General features: G+C 30.2%; 1 protein-coding gene across 1 annotated transcript in view; it reads right to left on the reverse strand.

Moving 5' to 3' along the window:
- LOC136990717 (fap1 adhesin-like) overlaps positions 1 to 26,607 on the reverse strand; it is a 150,942-nt gene that overhangs the window by 90,730 nt on the left and 33,605 nt on the right. Inside the window, exons 8-20 of the mRNA XM_067289137.1 lie at positions 26,505 to 26,588; positions 24,756 to 24,806; positions 24,498 to 24,548; positions 24,377 to 24,427; positions 21,936 to 21,986; positions 14,491 to 14,550; positions 14,316 to 14,366; positions 10,297 to 10,347; positions 10,122 to 10,172; positions 2,238 to 2,288; positions 962 to 1,012; positions 429 to 479; positions 236 to 286 (exon numbers count right to left, since the gene is read on the reverse strand). Of these exons, the coding sequence (XP_067145238.1) occupies positions 236 to 286; positions 429 to 479; positions 962 to 1,012; positions 2,238 to 2,288; positions 10,122 to 10,172; positions 10,297 to 10,347; positions 14,316 to 14,366; positions 14,491 to 14,550; positions 21,936 to 21,986; positions 24,377 to 24,427; positions 24,498 to 24,548; positions 24,756 to 24,806; positions 26,505 to 26,588 (705 nt within the window). The remainder of the gene's footprint in view (positions 1 to 235; positions 287 to 428; positions 480 to 961; positions 1,013 to 2,237; positions 2,289 to 10,121; positions 10,173 to 10,296; positions 10,348 to 14,315; positions 14,367 to 14,490; positions 14,551 to 21,935; positions 21,987 to 24,376; positions 24,428 to 24,497; positions 24,549 to 24,755; positions 24,807 to 26,504; positions 26,589 to 26,607) is intronic.

A 26,607-nucleotide genomic window follows, 5' to 3' on the forward strand; every position in this document is an offset into this window, starting at 1 on the left:
CATTCTTGTTGTATTAATTTAACAATGACTGGATTTTTTTCTGGACAGACCTCAAATGTCAGATTTATGTAAATTAATGTCTAGTATGTGTAGGTTATCTACAGTTTGATATAAATTTACACAAATTCCAAAAATATTCTTAAATAAAACAAATATATGTTGACAAACTAAAAAATTCACCAATTGATGTTATTAACGAATAACATCAATTAAATAACATTAATTTTTCAATTACCTTCAGCAGTTGTCACTTGATTTTCAGCAGAGCTAACAACATTTTGCAGCACTAAAATTAAAATAATTTATATTTAATCAGACAGTTATTGAATAAAATCAACTTATCAATTTTAATCATCATCAATGGCTATATGTTTACTTATAAATTACACGTTATAAATTTATTGTTCCAATTTAAATCAAAAAATTACCTTCAATAGCTGTAATTTCATCTTCGACTGATGTAACAATACTTTCTAAGACTGATTAGAAAATTTCCATATCAAATTTCAAAATAAAAGTACAGAAGTATGATTATGTAATACTAAAAGTATTTAATTATTAATTTAAATTATATATAATAATTAATATTAATTAATATATCAGACAGTGTTTGGATATTGTTCCAAAACATTTTTAAATTATTTCAAATGTTACACAAGATTTTTTATTGTTTTTTCCCTTTCCAGAGTTATGTACGTCTTAAAGAAATAAATAAACTAATTAATTAATATATGCATATTACTTAAATTAATATCATCATTAAAAATTTCAAAATGCTTCAATAATGTCAATATGTAAGTATGCATTTTTATAAATATTTTCAATTATATTCTAAATATCTGCCACTAATTTTTTAAATATATATTTTTTCATCATTATTACATATTGAAAATGAATTCATAAAATTATTACAAAATTAAACTTTTTAATGTATTTTTTAAAACTGATTTATTTAAATTACCTTCTGACGTTGTTATTTTATCTTCAGTTGAAGTAATAATATCTTCTAACACTGAAAGTGAAAAAAACTGATTTAGAGAAAACATTAAAAGTATATTAATAAGGAGAATCGTAAAACATGAGAATTTCGTATTATAAATACAGTGATACCTCGGTTTTCGTCGATAATCCGTCCGAAAACAATCGGCGAAATCCGAAACCGACGAAAACCGAGGCAATTATTTCTGAATGTGAGATCTGGAATTCCATCAGAGTCACTTTTTGTAATAATTCGTTTTAGGAATTTTCCCTTCATATAAACATCCTGTCTAGAAACATTGAAGTGAAAATTCTGGTCAAACTGTGATATGTATATGTTAATTCATACAATTAGATCGAAGTTCACGTGCCTCCATAGCATAAGAGCATAACAGAGCACAAACAAGTCTAATCTAGTCAACATGGCTTTGCCTTTACAGTAACACATTTTTGGGTGAGATACGACTCGCTTTACCCATTGATTATCCTTTTTCTCTTTTCTCGTAAAATATGGCCGGATTTCAGGTTTGCTAGATTAGGCTATAAGTAGCAGATGAGATATTTGTAGGGCTCCAGACTACTAGATTTGGGCAACTTGCTACCTTTTTGACTACTTTAAAAATAATTTTGGCTACATTTCAAGAATTTTGATTTACTTTTTATAAAACCTATCTGGCATCCTGTGAAGTTCTCACCAGACATGTGCTGTTTACTGCATGTTAGTACAGTACATGATATCATTTTTCTAAAATATTGATATCTATCCTACAACCAAGGAGCACAAAGCAAGTAGGCAGAAAGAGAACATTTTTGTGGAGATGGCATCAGGAAAAAGGCTCCAAGAAAAGTTACAACAAAATCTCAATTGCAAAACAACTGGACACTCTTTGGGAGGTGGACAAGAATGGACATTCAAAACATGCAATTGAAGAGCTTTCAATATTCTATTTTTGATATCTCTAATTCATTTTTAATTATTAAAATAACTGTAGGTAAGAGTAATTCTTATTATATCCATGTTGAAATTTAAATTGAACCACTATAATTCAAATTTCTGTCATTTACTATCAAAAATTATAATAATCATTCCGTACTTATACCTTATATTGCTTTTATGTATGTAAATAGATAATGTGTATATAAATATACATTTTTTTTTATGTGAGTTTTCTGTTTGCATTTCAACAGTAAGAAGTTATTTTATACAGTTTGTTGTATTGCCTTATAAAACTATTAAATATCTTTAAATAAATACTTACCTTCAGCGGCTGTTTCCTGTTCTTCAACTGAAGTAATGAGGCTTTCCAATACTAAAATATAATTAATTTAATTAATTTCTTATATACTTTTTTAAACACATTATTATAGTTGATTTACATCTACTATAACAAAATATTTTAAATGGTCTGTCTCTGGGAAAAATCTGTTACAAATTTTTATTTTGACTTTAATAAATAAAAAAAAACTGTATATTTAAATTTAAAATATAATCTAAATTTAATTAAGTTCAGTTTTTTCTTAGTAAATCATCATTCTCTAATAATATTTTATATTAAATTAGAGTGGAAAACTAGCAGCCTCAAGTCACATGGTCTTTTGTTACTTCTAACAGCCTGATAAAGTATAAATTATTAAAAGTTTAATTTTGCTATCATGAATTTTGTATTATGAAAAAACGCCTTCTGTTTTTTTTTAAAAATAAAGACGTCTTTCTAAATGCATCTTGTTTGTATAAAATATATTTATACTTTTTACACATTTGTATAAATACTTACATAAACTTATGATATGTGACCCTGTAAGATCCTCTGAAGTAAGATGTGACATTTCAATTAAGAAAGGTTAACCATTTCTGCATTAAACTATATCTATTATTTCCTTGCGTCCAAATTAATTTTATTTTATATGTTTATACTTCTACTGTTTGAACTGAGCAATCTGACTTTCAAGTGCTCTGAATTTGTAAACAATTTGGTGAAAACATCTTCCAAACTGACAGAAAGGTACTGTTCTGCAGACTGTAATAAGACTGTAGTTTATAAAAACCATTCTGAAATGACATACTCCAAGAAGTGAGAAATCACAGTTTACTGATAATTTATGATACTCTTATAAGTGTTGCTATAGCATTTAATAAGCTAAAGAATGAAAATTTCAAAATAGTTTTGTAAAAGTATTGCAAAGAAAAAGTGCCAAATGAATCCAGACTACAAAAACATTATTTACAAGAAATTTGTATCAATTCAAGCCAGAAAGTTTACCTGGGTAAGAGCATTGATAAAACAATGGATCTCTTAAGAAGGTATATTGTTAATATTATTGTAAGAGTTCTTGATTTTGCATTCCAGACAGAAGTAGCAGCAACAAGACATACATTTCCTTTGCAATGTATGGTACTTTTCCAGAACAGACAAACAACTCTACAATTACTGCAACTTTGAATAACTCACTGCAAATTTTGTGGCTATCTGGTATACAATAGAGTAATAACTGTACAGTACTGGAATAGAATACACATACACAACATACTAATACCAGCACACTTGAAATTAAAAAATATTTACTAACGTTTTTATCTATTTTACTACGTTTAACAGACATCTTTAGGCATATAACACAAAACAAAATGATTACATTAAAATCAGCAACTCTGATTCCTGTATATATAGTCAGTCGGTGACTACTATGAGGCAAAATGTAGAAAACAATAATACAAATAAAAATCTTCCGAACACCGAGCTTATCTTTACCAAAAAAAAACCGATAAGAAAAATTTTGACTGTTGTCTAAACTCTCATAAATTTTTACTTGGAGAAATTTTTTTACATCTCAGATGTTTTTGTTTGGTAATTGTATTATTACATCAAGATATAAGATGATGATCTACAATTCAGTCGGTGCTCAGTGACTGAACACGCTGCTGACCAAGCGTGCTGCCAACCAAATGCTTTTAATATTCATTTCGGTTGGTGCCGATCAACACTTTCAATATGCTGTTTAGAAAAATCGTTATAAAAAGTTTTAATTCACATAAATGTGAGCTTTCGTAATTCTGAGTGACATTTTAAATAAAATTAATTTCTTTCCATGCAATTTTATCTTTGTAGCATAAAATTAAGCCGTAAAACTGAATTAGCTCTAGGGAAACCCCCGTGAATTTTGGCCTATCGACCCGGATGTTGGCCAGCACCTCACTGACAACCAGAAAAGCTTAAGTTTAAAATTTCAGCTTTCTAGACCCAGTAGTTTTTCTCTACGAGTGTCTGCAGTGCCGGACATAGAAAAAGAATAAAATACAACTTTTTATTGATTTTTGCACTTTTCAATTGCTTATATTTCAATAACTACATTACAGAAAATCTTTAAATTTGCACACTATCTAAGAAAACAATTTCTTTCGAACAAGATATTCAGAATTACTTCAGGTGTTTGGGGTGGAGAAATCAACCCCCGAAAATCGGCAACTCTGATTCCTGTATATATAGTCGGTCAGTCTGACATTTTTACTCGGGGGGCTTGACATAATTATACAATTACGTAAACAATCGTCAACTCCGATTCCGATTGTTTTGGTATGCATTTGATTTTAATATAGCCGTTTTGTTCTGCGTTATATACTTGAAGATATCTGTTATAAACGAATGAAAACATTAGTAAAAATTTCTTAATTTCAAGTGTTCTGATATTAGTATGTTGTGTATGTATAACAATATGATAAGTTGCAACTCTCCTGTTTCTGATTCAGGCCATACACAATTAAAACTGATGATGCTTTGAAGATGTTTTATCCAAAGATGATATATCTCAACCTATGTAGACTATGGTCTTGTTGCATGTGAATAAATTTGCAAATGCTATGGAACTCTGATTCAACTCACTCCAATATGAAAAAGTATTTGTAAAGATGTTGACAAGTCAGGAATTTTCATTCATAGCAGCTGGTGCAGCACTTCCTCCCAAACCAGTGTTGGCAAGATCAGGTATCTGGCTATATCCAGCTGAATACTATGTAGACAATTTTGAGAAAGTGAAGAAAGTTATTTTTATCTTTAATACAGATGTGTTAAAGATAAAAATAATCCTGTGTATTAAAAGATCAAAAAACTCAGAACTTCTGGCATTCAGAATGAAAGCCAGTTTTGCATTCATTGCACAAATTGTGAAAAAGATGGAAGGCAGATTATATCTCTCTGAAATTATAGAATTAATAGGAGATGTCAGGATGAAACAATGCTGTTTAAGAATTTGCTGCAAAGTGTGCATCAAAAAAATTGGAAACTGTTTTAGAAAAGAATAAGGGATGGCAACAGATCATCCAAATCAGTCAAACTCTCTGAGCAAGATGAACATTTATTGTGATTTTAAATATAGTGAGATTAGTGTTTAAGTTTGCACTAGTGCTGTCATGCCACGATTACTCACAAAACTCATTTTCTCAATTCAAGACTGTGCTTAGAAGTAATACAGTAGAACTTCATTTGCAATAGAATTTAAAATTCTATACAGCAAGTCATTGTAAAAAGTTTTATAAAACATAAAGCACATTTACACATTAACTAAATATATGCATCAAATAACATTAGGGTGTCATTTTTTAACCCCTTTGTATGTGGCAGGTTACAAATGGAATAACATACTGCTTAGAGCATTTTGTATATACCATCATATTAGAGCAAAAAGAAAACGTAACCAGGTCCAGACCAAGTATCCCGTTTTAAAAATGCAGTAAATACTTCGACCAGATGTTATATCAAATATTTTAATGATTATGTAAATTCCAATTGGCTCTGCCTAAAAATACCTCAGTGAAATTTGTGTAATTCTTTGTGTATTTTTACACGTTTTTATAGATTATCTATTTCTCAAAGATCTTATTTCTATCATATTTTACATAATATGAATATCTACTTGACAAAAATTTTATACGATTTAAAAATACTTGTAAATGCATTCTTAATAACTTTTAAATTATTTATTTTCATTTTCAAATTGTTTTATTGTTTAATGCTTCTATTTCCACTTTATCTTTTTATCTCTTAAATACTTTTTGTAAATTTGTTACAGGTTTTATTGTTATGAGGGGGTGGAAATCTTTAGGCTTATTCAGACTTTTAATATTGCATGTAAAATCAATAAATACATTTTGAGTTTTTGTTTTTGGAATATCTGTATATTTTATGAAGTATATTCAGGTGCATATTTTGCAGTTTTCTACAACCTAATGTTTTGAGGTTTAATTATTACCCGATATTTTTCATTTCTGTATTTGTAATATTCCATATTTATGGAAGTTTTACAAAATGTAACTTTTGCAAACATGGAACTGCTATTGTAATTATTTTCATTATTTATCTATTTAAAAAAATTTTATATTTAATAGAATATTTAACAGATTTTATGTTACATAAAAAAAACACATTGAAATTCTAACATTTCAACTAATTTAACGCAAAAAATTATTTAATATTTTAAGTTGATTAATAAACATTATTCTATGCAAAATTTTATTATATTTATTCATTTATCAAACATCATATAATAAAGTTAGCAAGCAGAACTAAATTTTTTCCAATATTTTGCAAAATACTTTAGCATAAAAATGAACAAGAGCAATTACTTGTATACACTTTTGTACGAACGATACTCAAAAGAACAACATTTGAGACAACAGCATCTATCAGGGTGATTCAAAAGTTCCTAGACACTAACAACACTTTTGTGATAAAGATCTTTAGCTCTGGCAACATTGCTATGAATGCAAATGAGCTGATATTTGCATTATCATCAAAGCACATACTATCATTAAATAGACCTGTTCATTCCTCTGGTGAATATTGTTTACCACAAGAAAGAATGATTGACAAAAACTCATGATTCAAGGCATCTGGCATCATTACTGGAAACAAAGGTTCAGTGCAAGGGTAGCAGCAGCAGAGAAAACTTGCAAAATTGAAAGCCCAGGCTTGATGAACAAGACAATTACAGCTAAATAGTTCTGCTGCTTTAACTCTGGGAACAGCAGCCATTAAATAAGCTTTGGTCTGAATGACTATTGACCATTGATGATGAAGCACTGCTCCCAGCTGTTCAACAGAAGCCAGGCAGCACAATAATCCACTATCTTCCAAACTCAGGTTTCATACTCAACTATTGTTCAGCATTTGAAACATCTTGGCTTTCTCAATAGAAGACCTTGAGAAATGTCCATGAACTGATGGAGCAGCAGGAACAAAAGAGGATACAAATTTGCAATCATATAATGCAAAATTCAAGAAACAATAGGTTCTGGCACAAGTCTGTAATGAGACAAAAATGGATCTTTATCAAAAATCCTAACAGAGGAAACCAGGTTAAGTGCCAGCACAAGTGGTTCAACAAGCACAGTTCAAACCAAAACGTAATGTCATGCATTTAGTGGAATTTGCATTGTCCAGTACATTGGGTTCCTAATGGCCAGGCTACGAATGGAAACTTCTATGCCAAGCAACTGGAATGGATGTTTGAAGTCCTGCACACTCGCTATCCAGCATTGCATAATTGAAAGCATACACTGCTCACAATTTTGCCTTACCCAGCACATAGCCTTGACCTTACTCCATCAGATTTTCACCTCTTCTGGTTGTTGACACATTTTCTGCAAGGACATTGCTTCAATATAGTGCATAACGTTGAAAACAAGGTTTACAAATTTTGGCATCAAAATCAGCCAAGTGGTATTGCCGAGTAATCTACCAATTTGCAAAGAGATGGGTCAAGACCACAACTAACAATCACCTTCATTTTGAGGAATGACCATGTCTTTATGTTTTAGTATCGATAAAGTTTTGTATCTTGTGTGTACAGGAACTTTTGAATCAACCTGATATTAGAATTCATCGTGCAATATGTCACTATATTGTAAATGAGTAAAACTAAAATATTTATAAGCCCGATAGTTATATTAAAGCCAATCGACTGCTGGATTAAAATGTACTATAGCCCGATCTAATCTAACAATCATTTGACTCTAAAATATGTATTTGCTAATTAAAAATTTTTTCAATTTTTTGCATTTTTCAGTCAAATTTATGATATTTATATCTAAATTAATGATTATATAAAACTATAAATTTGTAAAACTGCAATATTTAACATTTTCTAGAATACTGAAAAAGCTATATCATTCCCAAAAGAATGAAAAAATTCATAATATAGATAATGAATAAAATTTAAAAGTATTTAAAAAAAAATAAAATTAAAGCTATTTCAGAGACAAACAAGAAGAATTTAACAGAAAAAATAGATTTTAGATAACTAATAATATAAAACAATATAATATAATATAATACAATATAATATAAAACAAATGTAAAAATACATTAATATGCTTTAGAAATCTCCATATTTTTGACATCCTTTAATCATAAAAATTCACACAATTGAATCTTAAAAGTAAAATTCCAGAAAAGTTTAATGCACATGAAACACAAACGTTTTTGATCTACATAGGTGATCTTCTTCAGGTTAAAGTGTTCTCAAATGAAATGCAAAAAATGGAACATTCTTAAGATCATTTGAAAAATTGTATAACACAAAAATTTATTATTCAAATAATCTTAATAGACAATAGATTCAAATGTGATCTTGAATACATCAGTGCAACCACACAATCGATCAAAGTAAGGCTTGCGGAACACAAATACGATATTGATAAAAGAAAATACAACACCGCCCTAGTTAGGTATGCCGCAGACAATAACATTCAAGAGTATATAGACAAAGCATTATGGAGATTAAGTGTGACGACCAAATCGGGACGCTAGAAGCTCTCGAGATATTCAAATCTGAAAAGAGAGGCAATTGCATCAATTTTAAAAATGAAGAACAATCATCTTATGCCTGGCAATCTTTATATCAACAGGAATAGTCAATATAGAAAATTATTTATAAAAATACTTTTCTTTTTAATTTTTCATTATACAATTTTTCAAATAATCTTAAGAATGTTCCATTTTCTGCATTCCATTTGAGAACACTTTAACCTGAAGATTTCCTATGTAGACTGAAAACGTTTGTGTTTTATGTGCATTAAACTTTTCTGCAATTTTACTTTTAAGGTTCAATTGTGTGCATTTTTATATATTCCAGATTTACAGTGTTTGAACTATCTTTTAATCATTAGACACAAATATTTAATAACATTGAAAAGGCAGTTTCCTACTTCATTCTTATTTACCATTGATGTCAACTGTCATAAAAAGTATTTATTATTATTTTATACAAATCTGGAAATATTGAAAAATTTAAGAATGATATTAACAGAGTCTGCACGATACAGGATGGGGCAGAAAGAGCGGACATATTTTAAAAAATTACATCATCTGTAATTGTTACTATAAAAGATATTTGTGAAATATGTGAGTTCGTATTGAAATAGCATTTTACAGAATCAAGTGTAAAAAACAACATCTCCTATGTTGTGTCTGTTATCAGTGATGAATTTCTGGAAGTGATTTTGGCGACTTCTATGAATAGCTTCCTTCAGTTCTTGCAAAGAACGGGTTTACCCTCATATACACGTGACTTGAGATGTCCCCACAAGAAACAATTGCACATGGATAGGTTGGGCAAACGAGGAGGCCAATGAATGTCACCGAACTTGGAAATGAGGTGACCAGAGAAGAGACGACAAATAATGTCAATTGATGTTCTAGATGTGTGGGCCGTCGCCCCATCCTGTCGAAACCACACACGTCTGATGAGAATACGTTTCCATCATAGGCAAGGATGTGGAAACGTATTACCATCCGACGTGTACAATTGAACAATCCTCTTTGCATATGACTGTTTTTTCAGTGTTCTATCATCCATGGCTCTATGCCTTCAACTGAAAAGACAATGCTAAGACCTCACTACTTTCATGCTACCTGCCACAAATCTGTCACTCTACCTGGTGGCGAGTTCTAGCCATTTCAAAAACGTCTGTTCTTTCTGCCCACCCTGTACAATTCTTTCAAAAGTTGACCATACATAGTTATGAAACAATTAGTTTCATAACTAGTTAAATTATGAAATAACTAATGAATTGTTAAGCATATTTTGTCATATAATAATATAACTAAATTAATCAAATGTATTTCTCATTAAATATATAGATAAATTACCTTCATCTGATGTTACACGATTCTCTGCCAAACTAATAACATTTTCTAAAACTGAAAATAATTAATTTTTGCTTAAGTAAGAATGTAAAGATAAACAAAGTAAATAATATTAAAAGTTTTATCCAAGTTAATGAAAATACATATATTAATTATTAAATAAATAAATTCTAATCACCTTCAACAGCTGTAACTTGATCTTCAACTGAGCTAATTACATTTTCTAACACTAAACACAAAATTAGTTTAAATTAAAACATTTCAATACAAATAAAATCTCTGTTATTTGACAAAGTTTGTATAAATCAATTGATATATGGGTATTTTGTAATTTCCTTAATATTTCCTTAAAAAATATATATAAATTAATGAATAAAAATATATTAAGATAGATATTTTATATAAGTATATTTATTATATATAAAAAATATATATCAGTACATAGAATATTGCAAAATAATTTTTTCCTTGTGCCATTTTTGGCTTACGATATTCTTCAAATCTTTTACTTAATCATTTGAGAACCATACATTTATATTATGATAAAAAATTATGTTAGATGTAGGTAATGATTTCTAACTTTTAAAAATGTATAAGGAAATCACTTTTCATCAATTACATAATTATAATCATCAATGTAATGTAAGTAAAGTAACAGTTTCTAAAAAAACTGCATTATAATGGGAGTATAAACTAAAAACTATGTTCCCACTGTCATTGCCATTTTCACATTTTACAAACATTTTAAAGAAATGGCAACAGAAGTAATGTATTTCAAAGCTCTTTGTAGTTCCTCACCGTTAAGGCATAATTTTCCAGATGTTCTGCTAGTGTGTGGTGTATCTTATTCTCCAGAATTTTAGTGGGAGCTCTAGCTTTATCCAGGATTGGTCTGAGTGTAGGTGTAGGCTTGTGTGTTTTCGCAAAAGCAAAGAGTCTGGGTGTGTCTGGTGATGCCACCACTGCCCTGTAAGGCCCGGCATTTTTGCAAGACACAGGGCCTAAACAGGACCCCAATGTAAGAGTCGACTTAAATAACACCAGTCTCACTAAAAAATCATTCAAAACAAACCACGTCGGGGCCTTGGAAACCCTTGAGATTTACAAAGCAACCAAATTGGGGAATTGTATTAATTTCAAAGCTAGTAATGAAATATCTTATGTGTGGCGATATACTTGTAATGAGCATCCGCATTGGTAGTTATATATTATTCCTTGGAAGATAGACCACATCATTATTATGAAAGACTTCTGTCTAGTAAATTATTTCAAAATCTTTGATCGTTACTACATACTGGCAAAAATTAATTTTTGTATTGAAATAACATTCTATATTCTTAACATTCCATTTTTGGAAATGACAAAAAACCCGATTCAGATCTTGGTTAAAGATCGAAAATGTTAGTTCAGTGACTATCTTCATTTTGTACCGGAAATCTAAAGGTCGTGGAAGATACATTTAATCTTATATGTACCGGTATTTATTAGTGAAAATTGTTTCTATATAGATTAATATTTGAAATTTTAAAGTTACAATCATTTCATCTTTAAAGTTCAGAGGTTAAATTATCAAAATAGCATGTAAAAACAGTTTTTTGGATGCTAAAAAATTCTTAAAATCAGAGCTATAACCTGGTACAAGCTTTCTAGACATGCCACATAAATTAACCTAAATATATAAAATTACTTGTTCTATTTGTGATCGAGTGACTGATTGACTGATTCATCATTGCCCAGAGCAAACCACAGTACCTAAAGTGGTGAAATTTGGTACACAGTTAGGGTACGTCACAAAAATGCACACTAAGAAGAGATTTTTCAAAATTCCCCCCGCAGGGGGAGAGGGAGAGAATTAAAGTTTAACCCGAAGAATGGCTTCTACAGTACTATTTTAGATGGGATTTTTTTGTTTTTAACTGCATTTAGCCTTCATTGATTACTTTGGTGTATTAAATTAATAACATTTCAGACATTGTTATAAATATTTTTATATATTTCAATGTTTTAGCAAAATGTTCAAACCATTTTAAATTGAAATTTGTTATTGAATATTGGTTCGATTATAGAATGATTGTAAACATTCCAGAAAATTGATCAAATCGAAAACAGTTCGTTTGATTCTTGGTAATTCTTATCATTCTGGGCGGTAGGTGTTATATAACAATTACTATGGTTGTTGAAATACTGGATGTAAATGGTATTCACTTGCAAAATCCACATAGGCAAAGTTGCAGGTATCAGCTAGTATTGTATAATTTTGTAAATTTTCCTAACAAGATATACTAAATTATAGCAAATATATATTATTACTTTTTAATAATTTTTTCAGTTAGTTTATGTTTTATCATACACACTGTTTAGATGTATTACAGAAAAAAAGTTATGCATTTTAAATGAAAATCTGCAAGTACAAACATTTGATTTTTCAAGTAATTAACATATATTTCTTGCCTAAATAAAAATAACAAAATACAGAAATTGAAGGAAATGTCAGAAAATAAATTCACATCTTAGAAATCAACTCCAGCAGAAAGTTTAATGAAACAACGTTTTCAACCTGATCTAATAGGTCTTCATCAGTTGAACATTCCGAAATAGAACATATTTAAATAAAAAGAGCATTCAATAAATGTCAGTAGGATAGAACAAAATATAAAATTTAAATACAACAGAAAATAAAATAAATATAAATTAACAAAAATAACATAACATAAAAATTAATAATAAATATATAAGAAAATGAAATAAATAGTAATGTAGAAGTGTCCCTATTAAAGGACAGTCAAGTTAGATAAAGTAAATAGAACTTCTGCCTGTATTAATTACAGGGACGTGGATTCACTATCTACTGCCCGGATGTCTCTGTATGAGCTCTAACTTTATCATCTTTTAATGAAGGCACATGTACATTATTATTTTATTGTTATTCTTATTTTATTTTGTTAATTATTTATTATTTTTTATGTTATTTTATTTTCTATTATATTTAAACTTTATATTGTGGTCTATTCTACTGGTATATATTGAATATCCTTTTTATTCATGTTCTATTTGGAATGTTCAACTGATGAAGATCTATCAAATTACATTAAAAATATTTTTGCTTCATTAAACTGTTTGCTGGAGTTGATTTCTAGAGTGTAAATCTATGTGAGAATTCTAAAGTAGAGAACGATTTTATTTAATCAATTAAAAATTTATTCAATTAATCAACAATTTAAAGTAACAGATTTTGTCATTTTTCGTGGGAAAAGGAAATAAAACTTCCCTTGGAAAAGATGTTATTACACATCTCTGACGAACATCTGGCTGTTTGACTCCCCATATGTCCTGTCAGATGATTTGAACTCCAATTCTTGATTGGAGGAAAGTTTAAATAAAAAGGAAAAAAACCCACAAATTCAGGGCAGTCAACAATAACAAGAACCTGTGATAATAACAGGCAGTCAACAAGAATAAGAAACTGCCATAGAGGAAGGCAGAAGATGACAGTAACCGGGACTGCCATAGAGGGAGACGACCCAAGGAAGAGGACAGCCATAAGAAGATTCCTGCACAGCTGAAGCAGTCAGGCATTAAAGTCCCGTCTCGCTACTCTCCAGCCCTCCTCTGTCTCCATATCAAAAAGGTATCTCTACATATCATTTGGATTACATCAATTGAAACAAACCAACTAGCCCAGAGGTATTATAATTAGAACCCTTTGTAAACTTTCTCTCTGGTTTAGGTCCTTAGTTATGCGTTGATATAATAATAGATTATTTCTTTATGTATTTCTTTATTTTATTCATTAAACTTTTGTTTGTTATTAATATTTGTTAACCTGTCTGTTCACTTGGTTAAATATGAACATCCAAACTGCCTACGATCAGAACTTACCCACAACTTCCCCACTCTATAATTATACAGTCCTCCTTTTAAATATAGATTTTAATATCGCAAATTAGGGCACAAATTCCTATCCTAGCCGGTGTCGTGTCCCGACGTCGGAAGGATCATACGATCCCGACGCCATTTTATAAATTTCGCCATCCAGCGACATCGCGAGCGGGTCCTAACAAGCCGACAGATCAAAAGGGTTACGAGCAAAACTCTCGTACACCCGTATTCTCACACTATTTTCTAAATAAAAATTTAGGTATAATAGTTTAATAAGATAACTGTTAGCATTATGTATAACAAAAAATCTCAAATTACCTTCAGCTGTTGTAATTTGATTTTCAACCGAATTAATCACATCTTTTAACACTGAAACAAAATATCTCATTAAGAATATTTATGAGATAAAAACTAATTTTAATACGTGTCAATACTGTAAAAACTATTAAATTTATTTAATTAAAAACAAAAAATAGAAATTTATTCAAATTACCTTCTTTACTTGCTTCTGTCCTTGCTTCTTGTTCTACTAAACCAATAACATTTTCTAGAACTGAAAATAATTTGTAAGTGAATAGATGCAATTAAATTCTATATATTATTCTTCAATTTTTGACAAAAATAAACTTTAAAAATACAGAAAACACTACTAATGAAATACAAAAAATAATAATTATTCATTTAATTAATTTAGAAAGTATATCATCTACAAATAATGTATAAGATTTACTATTAATTCAACTAGAAAACATTATAAATGTAACTCCCTAACATTTAAATAATAATAATTATATTATACAAGTATAAGTTATAATGATTACATATACATAAACAATACAGTCAGCACCAATAAAATCCAGCAAAATTAGACATTGCAAGCCCTATTCAATAAGATTCTATTCTAATTTTTAAAATTTTCATATTCAAAATACTGTTTCATTTTAGAGTATTCAAGAACCAAATGATGATTGCTAAATGTAGTTGAAAATATTTGTTCATTATTGGATTTTGTCAAATTTTGCTGAATTTTATTGATGTTGAGTGTACTGCTTATTACTGTATCTAGTTTTTAAGTCTACAAAAATTATACAATGTTATCATCATTAGGGTTATATAAATGCAATACTTGATTAATACTTGTGCCAGTGCTCTCAGGACCAAACTCAATGTACAGCTATTAAATTAATCATTTCATTGTGTTTGTGTGCTGTTAACATACAGGATGGCCATAATTGAAGTTTCCCTGTTCAGAGCACTCTGTAGCTTTAACCAATAAGCAGATTGACGCCAAAATTTGTTTACAGACTATGCAAAGGATGCAGAATTTCACTAAAAAAAAATAATTCAGTTCAAAAAATTCTGCTGGGGGCACTTTGGCATATGGGTTGGAATATGGTTTATCATGGAAATATTCCAACTTCAGAAGATTTAAAGCACCAGAAGATTTGTATTACACTGCACATGCAAAACATCTTTGGAGAGCAGTTACGGTTAGCTGTAGAACACACTGTTCATTGCCTTCAAATATTACACCTGAACAATGGGGCACACATTGAGCAATATTCCTTATGTAAGTAGTCTCTCCAGAAGGCATGTCCATTGCTGAACAAATTAATGTATTAATGTGTTTTCATTGTTCTGTTTCACATAGTTTCCTGTAAAGTACCCCTAGCAGAAGCTTTTGAACAAATTTTTATTTGCAAAATCATTTTCCTCGTCTTTTTTTACAGTCTGTATACAAAATTTTAGTGTAAATCTACATGTTTGTTATGGCTACAGAGCTATTGCTCTGAATAAGGAAACCTAAATTATGGCCATTCTGTACATTTCTACAGTATATTTTAAAAATATCTTCAATATGGAAATTACTGAAATTTTCTCCAAATAATCCAGAGATCATTTGTGTTTAAAAATCAATTTGAAAATAGGTATGGATGATGCACATCTATAAAAAAAATTATTAGTTCACCATGCCAAAATATTATCCATTAAAGCAAGAGATAACTACTGTCTATTGGTATTAAACATCATCACAAGCACTTTCAACATTTGACATTGATTGCAAATGCATCCAACTATATATAAACAAACCTCGTGAAACTCAATAAATTTATAAAGCTAAACACCAATGAATTACATCGAGCTACTTAATATTCTAAATCAGGGTTGTCCAACCTTTTTGTTTCTCTGGGCCACATTGGAAGGAGTTGTGGAGTTTTGTGTCACAAGTATATTATACGCTGAGCAGCCAAAAAATTAGAGACACCCTCTAATAATGAGTTGGTCCACCTTTAGCTCTGATCACAGCCGATATTCTTCTTGGTATGGACTCATCAAGTTGCTGATACCGTTTTTGAGGAATGTTGGCCCATGCTAACATAATGGCAGCTCTAAGTTGGGTCAAATTGGATGGTAGCATTTCCAAGCTTTGAAGTGATTTTTCGACTTCTTCTTACAAATGCTCTGTAGGACTGAGGTCAGGGGACTGGGCTGGCCATGGAAGCAGGTTAAACTATGATTGATGTTCCTCAAACCAATTTGAGACCAATTGAGCATGGTGACAAGGTGCATTGTCCTGCTGAAAGTGACCATCTCCATCAGGGAACATTACGGCCATAAATGAGTGTATGTGATGAGCAGCAATGTTGAGGTAAGCTGTTCTATTCAGAGACGTGTCCACAAATATCAAGAGACCCAATGTATTCCAGGAAAACATTCCCCATACCGTAATTCCACTGCAACCAGCCTGAAGAGTTGTTATTCGGCAGGAGGGGGTCTATGAATTTGTGCTGTTTGTGCCATATTCTGATCTTGCAATCTGCATGATGGAGCAGGGAATGAAATTTATTGGACCAGGCTACTTTTTTCCAGTCCTCAAGTGACCAATTTCGTTGTTCCTGGACCCAGAACAGGTGCCTTTTCCTATTTTTCTGTGATACTAAAGGCACTCTTGATGGTCTCCTGCTGCTAAAGCCCATCCTTTGCAAAGTGTGTTTTGTTGTGTTGGGATATGCTTTGTGATGCACCTGCATTGAATTCAGCTGTAACTTGCTGTATGTTGCCCTTCTGCTGCTGCAGACTATGCGTGCTAATCGCCTTTCACCTCTCTCATTCATCAGCCTTTTTCAACCAGAATTCTTATAGCTTGAAGTTTTTTTTCTCAACTGCCACTTTCTAAACACCCAAGATACTGTTGGACAAGAAAATCCTAACAGAGTTGTTATTTCAGAGATGCTGACACCAGCTCTTCTTGCACCGACGATCATCCCTTGTTCAAAGTCACTTAAATCTTTCGTCTTACCCATTTTGACATTAACTTCCATGATAACTACGTCGTCCAAAGCTGAGCATACCTTATATAAGCAACTCTGCAATGTTACATCACTCTACATTACTGTCGGACTGATTTACTTTCAAATAAGTGGTGTCTCTATTTTGGCCACTCAGTGTATATACTTGTGGCCCAATCCTTAAATATACAAGTATATTTAAGGATTGGGCCACAAGTATATACACTGAGTGGCCAAAAAAATAGAGATAGAAATACATGTCTAGATTATAGTAATAAGTATTAAAACTTTATCACAAAAAAGGATATTTTAAAAAGTTACCTCTAAAGACAATTTCAATTTTTACTTAGAAATAGATAAATTCATTTATTATAAAGGAGACAAACAAAAAATTTATTTGAAAAACACAAATATTTGTTTTATTTGGGTCTCTAAGTAATAAAAAATGACTAAACACCATTTTAAAGTGCATTTTTATACAACTAATATATTTATAAACAATATGTAGCCCAAAAAGTAGCCAATGCATCAAACAATATTTTTTATGCCAAACTAAAACAAAGGTAGCCAAATTTGGTGCAAAGTAGCCAAATCTTGCAATGCTGGAAGAAATACTAAATAAAGGTGGAGTTGAGACTCAAAGGATTATAGACCCAAATGTGGGAAAAGGAGAGAAAGGACAAAACATAAAGAAGTGAGAAAGATTAGAAAATTAAGGGTCAATATTTGCATAATAGAAGGTCTATTTAACCTTTCTCACTACTTTTTATCTTTTGGCCTTTCTTTTCCTCGAATTTGGGTCTATAATTCTTTGAGTCACAACTCCAGCTTTATTTAGTATTCCTTCCTCATTCACACATTTCCAAGTATTTGAAAATATTTCCTTTCCACTCAAAAATAAAATATGTATAAAGGTTTGACCCCAATTGCATTTGGTTTTATGGAACCATGCAAAAATAATACAAATGGTGCAGAGGAGACAACAAATAAAACATGCAGAAGCCTGGCACTTTTACAAGGAAAGTTATGTCAAAGGAGCAGGCAATTAATTTCAAGGATGTTAATGTAGTACCTAGAAAGCATCGCTGCACAACAATACTGAGTGACGTTTTAAATATTATTTTTATAGGGAGCGCTTCAGACATTCAATGGTGTTGGCATGAATTTTGAGTAAGCTTTTCTTGAGAAAGAAAAAGGATTATTCGATGATGATTTTGTGGCAATTTCAGGCATATTTACTAATAATTGCAAATATTTTACTTTTTAGGGAAATAATTTTGAATCTACATTAATAGATTATTTTGAGTTGATGAAGAAGGATGATAGCTCTACTGTTGCCAGCTTATGTCAGTTGTCAAAACTAATTCAAGCCTCACAGTTCCACAACTGAACAAATTTTGGAGGTGAAAACAGAAATTAATTTGATACATCAGGACATTAAGGATTTTAAGACCAAACTTGGTTCATTGGAACAGGTTAATAAATTAGAAACAGTTTTGCTGGGCTTAGACAGGAAAATGGAAGCTCAACAGTATACGACAAATAATATTTTAAATATAACCAATCAACTTAATCTGATGTTATTTGGCTATCCGACGAATTATAACACGATTATTAAAGAAAGCCTAATAAAATTCTTTAGGGAGATCCTGAAATTGACAGAATTTAAAATGGAAGAAATAACAGGATCTTATATTATAAGAAAAGATGAGACCGTGATCCTAAAAATTACATTAAGTACTGTTCAAAGAAAAAATCAAATATTATCAGTCTTTTATAAGTACAAAAAAGAATCCTGTAAAAAGATTTATAGCAATTTACAATTGCTTCCCGATCTCACTCGAGACTAGGGATCATAGAGCCAAAATTCTCACGTTTTATATAGAGGCAAAGAAGAAAGGTATGCAAATTCTATTAAGAAATGATTATGTTATTTATAAGAATAAGAAAATTACATATAGTTTTATAAAGACTTGCTTGGTCGTCGAATGCGCATGTCCAATGCAACAATTTTAACGAGATGTGTGTTCAATTTGTTTAAATATTGATGTTCTATTTTTTGTTCTGCATTCCGTTGCTTCTTTTTTATTGTCCGAAGAAGAATTATTAAAGTTCGAAAACGTTTACGAAATTTTTTCGTCTTTTCTCCAACACCGGTAACGGGTTCGGGTACGTGTTGATTTCATCCCGGTGTTTTGTGAATGTAGAAGTTTACCGAGTAGGGATATCATATATATTATTTAACAATACGGAAACTGAATGGAACTTTGGATTTACTGCCTTAGTGGAAAATACATTTAATAACTCAATCAATCAAGAAGTGAAAAAAATTACAAAATTCAAAATTTCATTCATGGAACAATTTAAGCTTTCCTCCTTTGAACGATTATATTAATTTTCAAATCCCATTTAAGATGAAGAAGTTTTATATGCAGCTTAGATTGAACAGTTTTTATGTAGTAGTCAATGCAAATTATTTAAATATCGAGCTTAGTCGATGCAGAATGTGTCGAAATCAATTTTCCATTTACCATTTAATTTGTTTATGCAATAAATGTATAAATCTTAAAGATCAGTTTGGTATTTCTACTTTGACTGTGTGTAAATCTCTGGAAGAACTGTACCACAAATTATTTCAAATGGGTCCAACTATGATAATAACAGTATACCTTTTCAACAAACATATTAAACTGTCAGAGAATTACAGCGGCAAAACAGAAAATGAGCCTCGAGTCTACACTTACCGATTTAACATCACGCATTCAAGTGTTACAGAAAATCTCCAATATCACAGACAATTGTATTTTATCTCAGTTCATCTTTTGATTGTAGTGTTCTTAATTTAATGTATCCCCTTGTAACCGGACAAATTCCAAAATACACTAATAAATTTGAATTTGAATTTAACTAAAAGTGAATTAATCTAATTATTATATTATTTGTATATACTTATTTATTTACCTGTGTTTTATTTTATTTATGTATTTATTTATTGAGTTATTTACTTATTATCGATATGAGCTTTCAAAATTAAAATTTGTTCAATCAAATGCATTCCATAAATCAAATATGTTCTAGAAAAACTGTTTGGCATTCATTCTTTTAAAATGTAATTTTCTAAAGATTGTTTAAGACGATTGAAAATGTTTGAGTAAAGAAATTTTTAGGGCATTAGAAGGTTGTAGGATTTTAGAAAAAAGAATGGAATTCTAGTTTGCTGTAGAAATCTCTCTTCTATTTTTTATATTTGCTTTTATAGTAAAATTGTCTCTCTGATGAACAGTTAATGTTTAAAAGTATAAGAACATAAAGAATTTTTATATTTTTAAGATATTACTCCATTAATAAACATCTTTTTGTTTAAGAATAAAAAAGTGAAGAAAATGAAATTGAAGTTAAAATTTTATAACTAAAATCACATATAGTATTAAAAATCATTTTAAAAAATATTATTGCATTTTTCAAGAAAAAAGCATCACTTCTTATACCTTATAAACAAATAAAAAAACGTGCTTCTAATCCAAAATACATAGCGTAAGTCTGTATATACAGCAGAATCTTGTTTTAACGAATCACTTGGTCCACCATAAATCATCCTTTGTTCCAATAGTCATTATATCACGAACAACAGATTTCCCACACACCTGGAGATATATCCATTATTCAAAAAAACTTCTATTTTTTAACTCTCGTTTATAAGAAATAACTGTACTTGAAATTATTCAGTCTCTTGAGATTTTTATTCTTTATTCTACAGAAACAGATATGACACAAGATTGTACATTAAACCATACACGTGTACAACAAAACCGACAAAAACTGTATATACTGTAAGCACAAAAAGAGGCAAAGTATAATACGTGTGCTCATTAGCACTTCACTTGACTTCACAATTTGTTAAAAAGTTCATCCGTGTTGGTTTGTTTCGATGCCACTTTTCTGCCCATTGAGTACAACAACTGTCTGACATAAGCAATGTCATTTATTGTACAGCCTGTCTGTTTATGCTAAAACTCATCAGAAAGGGATTTGTGACTTGGAAAGACTTGATGGCCTCACTAAATTTTGGCACTAGGACCGAAAGTAGCTCCCCGCACTAATCAATGTGCTACAGGAGGAAGTTGATGCACATTTGCAACATTAGCAATGTAAACCATGATGATTACACATGTATATTGTTTGTTCCACACGCAGTGTATTTTTTTAAATTCAGTACCACAAATACCCAAATATTATTACAATTAGCTTCTTGCTCTTTTATTATTTAATTTGATTCACCTAAATATTATTTAAGCATTGAAAAATGCATTGTTTACATCACATTTTTCAAGTAGACGGGGCTAGAGAAAAATCCATTATTCTGAATTACAGATCAACTTAAAGAAGGTAAAATTGCATTAATTTGGCAGGACCCAGAAAAGATTCATTATTCTGGGAAATCCATTGTTCCATAATCCATTAAAATGAAATTCTACTCTACATACATATAAAATTTCATTCAATAAAAAATACTTAAAAATTGCATTAAGTTCTTATAAAAATATTAAAAACAAGTTCTTATTAAATTCTTTATACTTATTTTATAAAATTCAGAAGCAGGATTAAATTAAAACAAAAGATTAACAAATAAGGTTACTTTTTAAATTACCTTCGGATGTGATTATTTGTCTCTCTACCACATTAACGACATTTTCAAGAACTAGAAAAAATAATTAAATATAATTTTAAAAATTCTGTAGATTAATAACAATTTATTTATAATTGATATTCAGAAATGAAAGTATAACTTTAATCTCATTTAGCTCATATTTAATAAACACAGCACCCCACACACACACAATTTTTGTGAACATAAGATAATTCTTTATAAGTTAAAGAAAACTGTTCTTAAGGTTCTTGCTAAAATTAATTAATTAATTAAATTTTATATCATTAAACTTTTCCCTCCAACACATTTTTGTTCTTAAGAAACTGAATCCTAAATATATTTCAAATGGAAGATAATCTGAATACTTGGTTATGACTCATCCTACAATTATCCTTTATACAAGGTATGACAATAGAGTTCAGTGAATGACCAAAAAAAAAAAAAATGATTACATTGCATAACGAAAACTAAACTTTACTGGCATTCAAAATAATCACCCTATCAAACAATGCACTTTTGACAACATTTGTATAAATACCAGAAAGCTTTAGAAAAATCTTTCAGTATCACCTTCATAATGGATGTAACTTTTGCCTGGATGTCAGGAATGTCTGCAAATTTCACAGAAACGTTTGAACCAATCATAAACACACTTTTTTGTCTTTGCTTCATCTCCATAAACAGTTTTCAGCATGTCACGAGTTTCTAATGAAGTTTTACCCAACTTAAGCAGAATGTTGATTCGTTGCTCCATTTCTTGCTAATGACAACCTCACGTATACAGCTCATGTAATCGTGCATGTGCAAAAGCTACGGGTTTCAACCGGTCAAAAACAAGTCCCAATAGTGCAGCATCTGGGCCATACTCTGTCTGTAGTTTCACTTTCCAAAATCACTCACCTTAACACAGAAACCCTATCCTGAACTGGATATATGTAATATAAGAACACCTTTAAACCTAAAATCCAGTGAGAGGAACAAAAACATTTATTGAAGAATAAACAGTTTCAACCTTTACAAAGGCCATCTTCAGGTTCTACTGGTAGAATGCAAATTGAACAAAAACAGAATTTAAATAACATTTGTTGTATATGAATGTCTGTGCAGAAACAAGTTATAAAATAAAATGATTACAAAAGAAAACACAACACATACAAAAAGGTTAAATGCTTATAAATAACAAAAAGTCAGAGTAAAATATACTCAAAACATCTGGAGTGCAAATATATAATGATAAGATATGTACATAATATATATGTTACTGTGAAAGACCAAAATTAGAGAATGTCCATATTCTCTGGTGAATATCGACACGTGCAAAATACGTCAGTGAATGACCAAATATTTGGTTATGTTATTATACATTCAAACAATCGCCGGTGTATGTCGACACCGCAGGCACATAAGCTTTGGTGGAGGACGAAACGACAAGCCGAGAAACCGATGTCGACAGAGAGGTGACGGTCTGTCGCCAAATCCTTTGTTCTGGCGTGATTGAAATCACGTGACATCTATTTTTATACTCTGGAACACTGCTGTTTGTCAGTCATGTGCAAGGTTTGCTGGTGCGTGCAACTTTTTCTTAAATTTTAATTTTTTTTATCTGATACCTAATTTATATCGAACGGATACTGCAGTGAACCATGAACTTTTTTTGAAAAGTTACATGCATTAATTGCAATAATAATAATGAACAACATTTTTAGCCCACGACTATAAATTAGATAGTTAAATAACCTAAATAAATAGGATTTAACAATTTGGAGAGCTTATCACACCAAGGCCGATAGAAAGGAGAACTAGATCTTTTACAACAAAGTTAGTCTTTAATAATCACATTCAAATCTAGGTAAAGATGCATTTTGGATGTCATGTGTTTGTAAGCTGATGAGGGGTACAAAAACCCCTCATCAGCTTACAAACACATGGCACCAACATAATAATTATAACACTCATAGTTAGCCAATACAAAGGAATATCTAAAATATACAGTGCACTGTATTTACAATTTTTAATGTAACCCATATACTACAGAACTAAAACTATCGAGCATAAAATTTTAATACAATGACAACGTGATATATCATATTATTTGGGACCAGTAAATGTCTTATTTTCTCCTATATTTTCCAAATTCTGGTGATGGTTCCACTATTAATAATAAATATTGTTAAGTATATTAAAAACCAAAATGGGAGGGAAACTAACAATGTACTTACTACTATTAAAATAATTGGTTTCCAGACATTAAACAAATACAAATACACCTGATCTATAAGACTAGTCCGCACAGTCTTATAGATCAGGTGTAAAGTCCAAATAACATTAAGTAAAGTAAAGTAAAGTTTAATAAAACTGGAAACAAATAGAAAGAATTATTTGAAAGTAAGAGGGCAGATACCAAAAAACACACACATACAATAAAAAGTCTTTGAAATTACCCTGAGATATTGAAATTTCATTTTCCACTGAATTGATAATATTTTCAAGAACTGAAAATAAAAAATCAATAATAAATTCAAAATGTCAAATCAATAAAAAAATTGTTGATATTCATTTTACCTTCAGAAATGGAAATGTGCTTTTCAACTGAATCAACAATATTTTCAAGAACTGTAAAGAAATTTCTTCTTAATAAGATATTGATCAATTAAATGTTTGTTTCTAAAATCAAAAAAACATCTCAGAAAATTATATAATAATTTTATTCTATAAGAAGCTGCTTCAATTAAACCATTAGTGATGAATTGATACCTTGTACACTAATGTTAACAATAGTCATCAATAAAAAACTCTTATACACATAAATTGCATAATTACCATCAGAAACAATCTGCTGTTTCTCAACCAAGTCAATAACTTGTTCCAGTACTAAACAGAAAAAAATTTGATTATTATTACCAGGATTTAATATATGATTGAAAATCAAAAAAATTTTCTATCTTTTATTTTAGATGTGAATAAGTTACAGTTCAGGAGAATGTATATCTCAAGGTATACATGGAACAGAAACAGATATATGTTCATTTTACTTTTTGATAGTCATATCTGATCATTTATCCTAGCAGACTTTTTGATCTGCTTTGGTAATAGAAAAATATATCTCACAGGTATAGTTAATGTATGCTTTCTATTGGATATTTTCATCAGATTGAAGACATAAGCTCCAAAGGTGTTTTCAATTTCGAGAATAGAAGTCCAATGGTGCCAAACTGGAAATCTGAGCAACGTGGAAAAGCAGTGCAGTGATACGAACAGTATATGGCCAGATATTATTATGGAACAAAATCACTCATTCCAACCATGTCCAATAAGTAAAACATTAACTACAACTGCAGGACATGTCTTTCTATCAATAAGGTTTTGATTCCTTAATCAATCAATGTAAGTGCTTCAAAAAATAAGACAATTAAATAAAAATACAGTAAGACCCTGCTTAATGCTGCCTCGCTTAATGCTGATTCGATATAACGTGGTCTGCTCGAAGCCTTAAAAAAGCTCAAAATTTACACTGATTTAAATTATTGCAGCATTTCATTGATTCATATACAATACAATTGGTTTGTAAACACAAACCAATCAGCAAAAGGTGGCAAAAAGGTGTACTTTCTTTAAATCTATGTTTGTTTGGTGCAATTTTGGAAAAAATATAACATCATGGATGCCATAGGAAATATTGGCTTCTCTTGGCAAGAATTAACTGATAAATGCATGAATGAAGTTATGACTGAAGGTATCCAAGAATTCTCAACAAGAAGATCCTATTGCTGTATCATTAGGTTGACCAAACTCAACCTAATCATTATAGAAAGACTAGGAGATATAGACGAGCAGGATATTGAGGAGTTACGTTTCTGGTGACAGCCTTACCAACGACGACGACCTTCAAGAACTGGCAGAACATGGAATTCATGTGAAACTGGAAAATAGAGATTCTGAAAACAAAGAACCCAAAAAATTTCTCTACAGATTTCCTTAGTAAAAGTTTGGTAATGATAACCAAAATCGTTGATCAAATTGTAACAAATGATCCAGATTTTGAAAAGAAGTCCAAAGCAAGACGAGGCATTTTGGATGCGATACCGACATTTGCTTCAGGAAAGAAAAAAGCAACAAATAAAACTTTACGACTTTATTGTAAAAGAACAAGAATTTCAGAAAAGTCAGGACCTTCGTCACAAAAAATGAACTTTACATTTCTGTATGCATATGTTTGTGTGTTATTTAACATATATTATTATGCAAATTAATATAAAAATAACTTAAAATTAAAGTAAAATTTGTTTATTTTTGGTGGGTGTGTTCCCCTATCCCTATTTACTCTATGTTAAAATGACCTCGTTTTCACTTAGCACTTTGATGTCTAGGAACGCATCCCCCACATTAAGCGGGGTCTTACTGTATATACCAAATATTTGTCTTTATCTTGTTCGTTATTCCAGATTGTAAGTTATTTATATTCAAAATACAAAACATGCAAAATAATTATTTTTAGTTATCATTATCAGTTTGAAAAGCAACTAAAATATAATTTTATGTATCAATTTATATATATAAAAAAGTATTTACCTTCAGCTGAGACTTGTTTTGCAATCATTTCTCTCTTATATTCAGCTTCTGCTTTTACTGACAGATCAACAATTTCTTCGAGAACTGAAAAATTACACATGCT

The sequence above is a fragment of the Centruroides vittatus genome, unplaced genomic scaffold (assembly GCF_030686945.1).
Source record: "Centruroides vittatus isolate TY-2023 unplaced genomic scaffold, ASM3068694v2 contig_134, whole genome shotgun sequence".
Taxonomy (NCBI): domain Eukaryota; kingdom Metazoa; phylum Arthropoda; class Arachnida; order Scorpiones; family Buthidae; genus Centruroides; species Centruroides vittatus.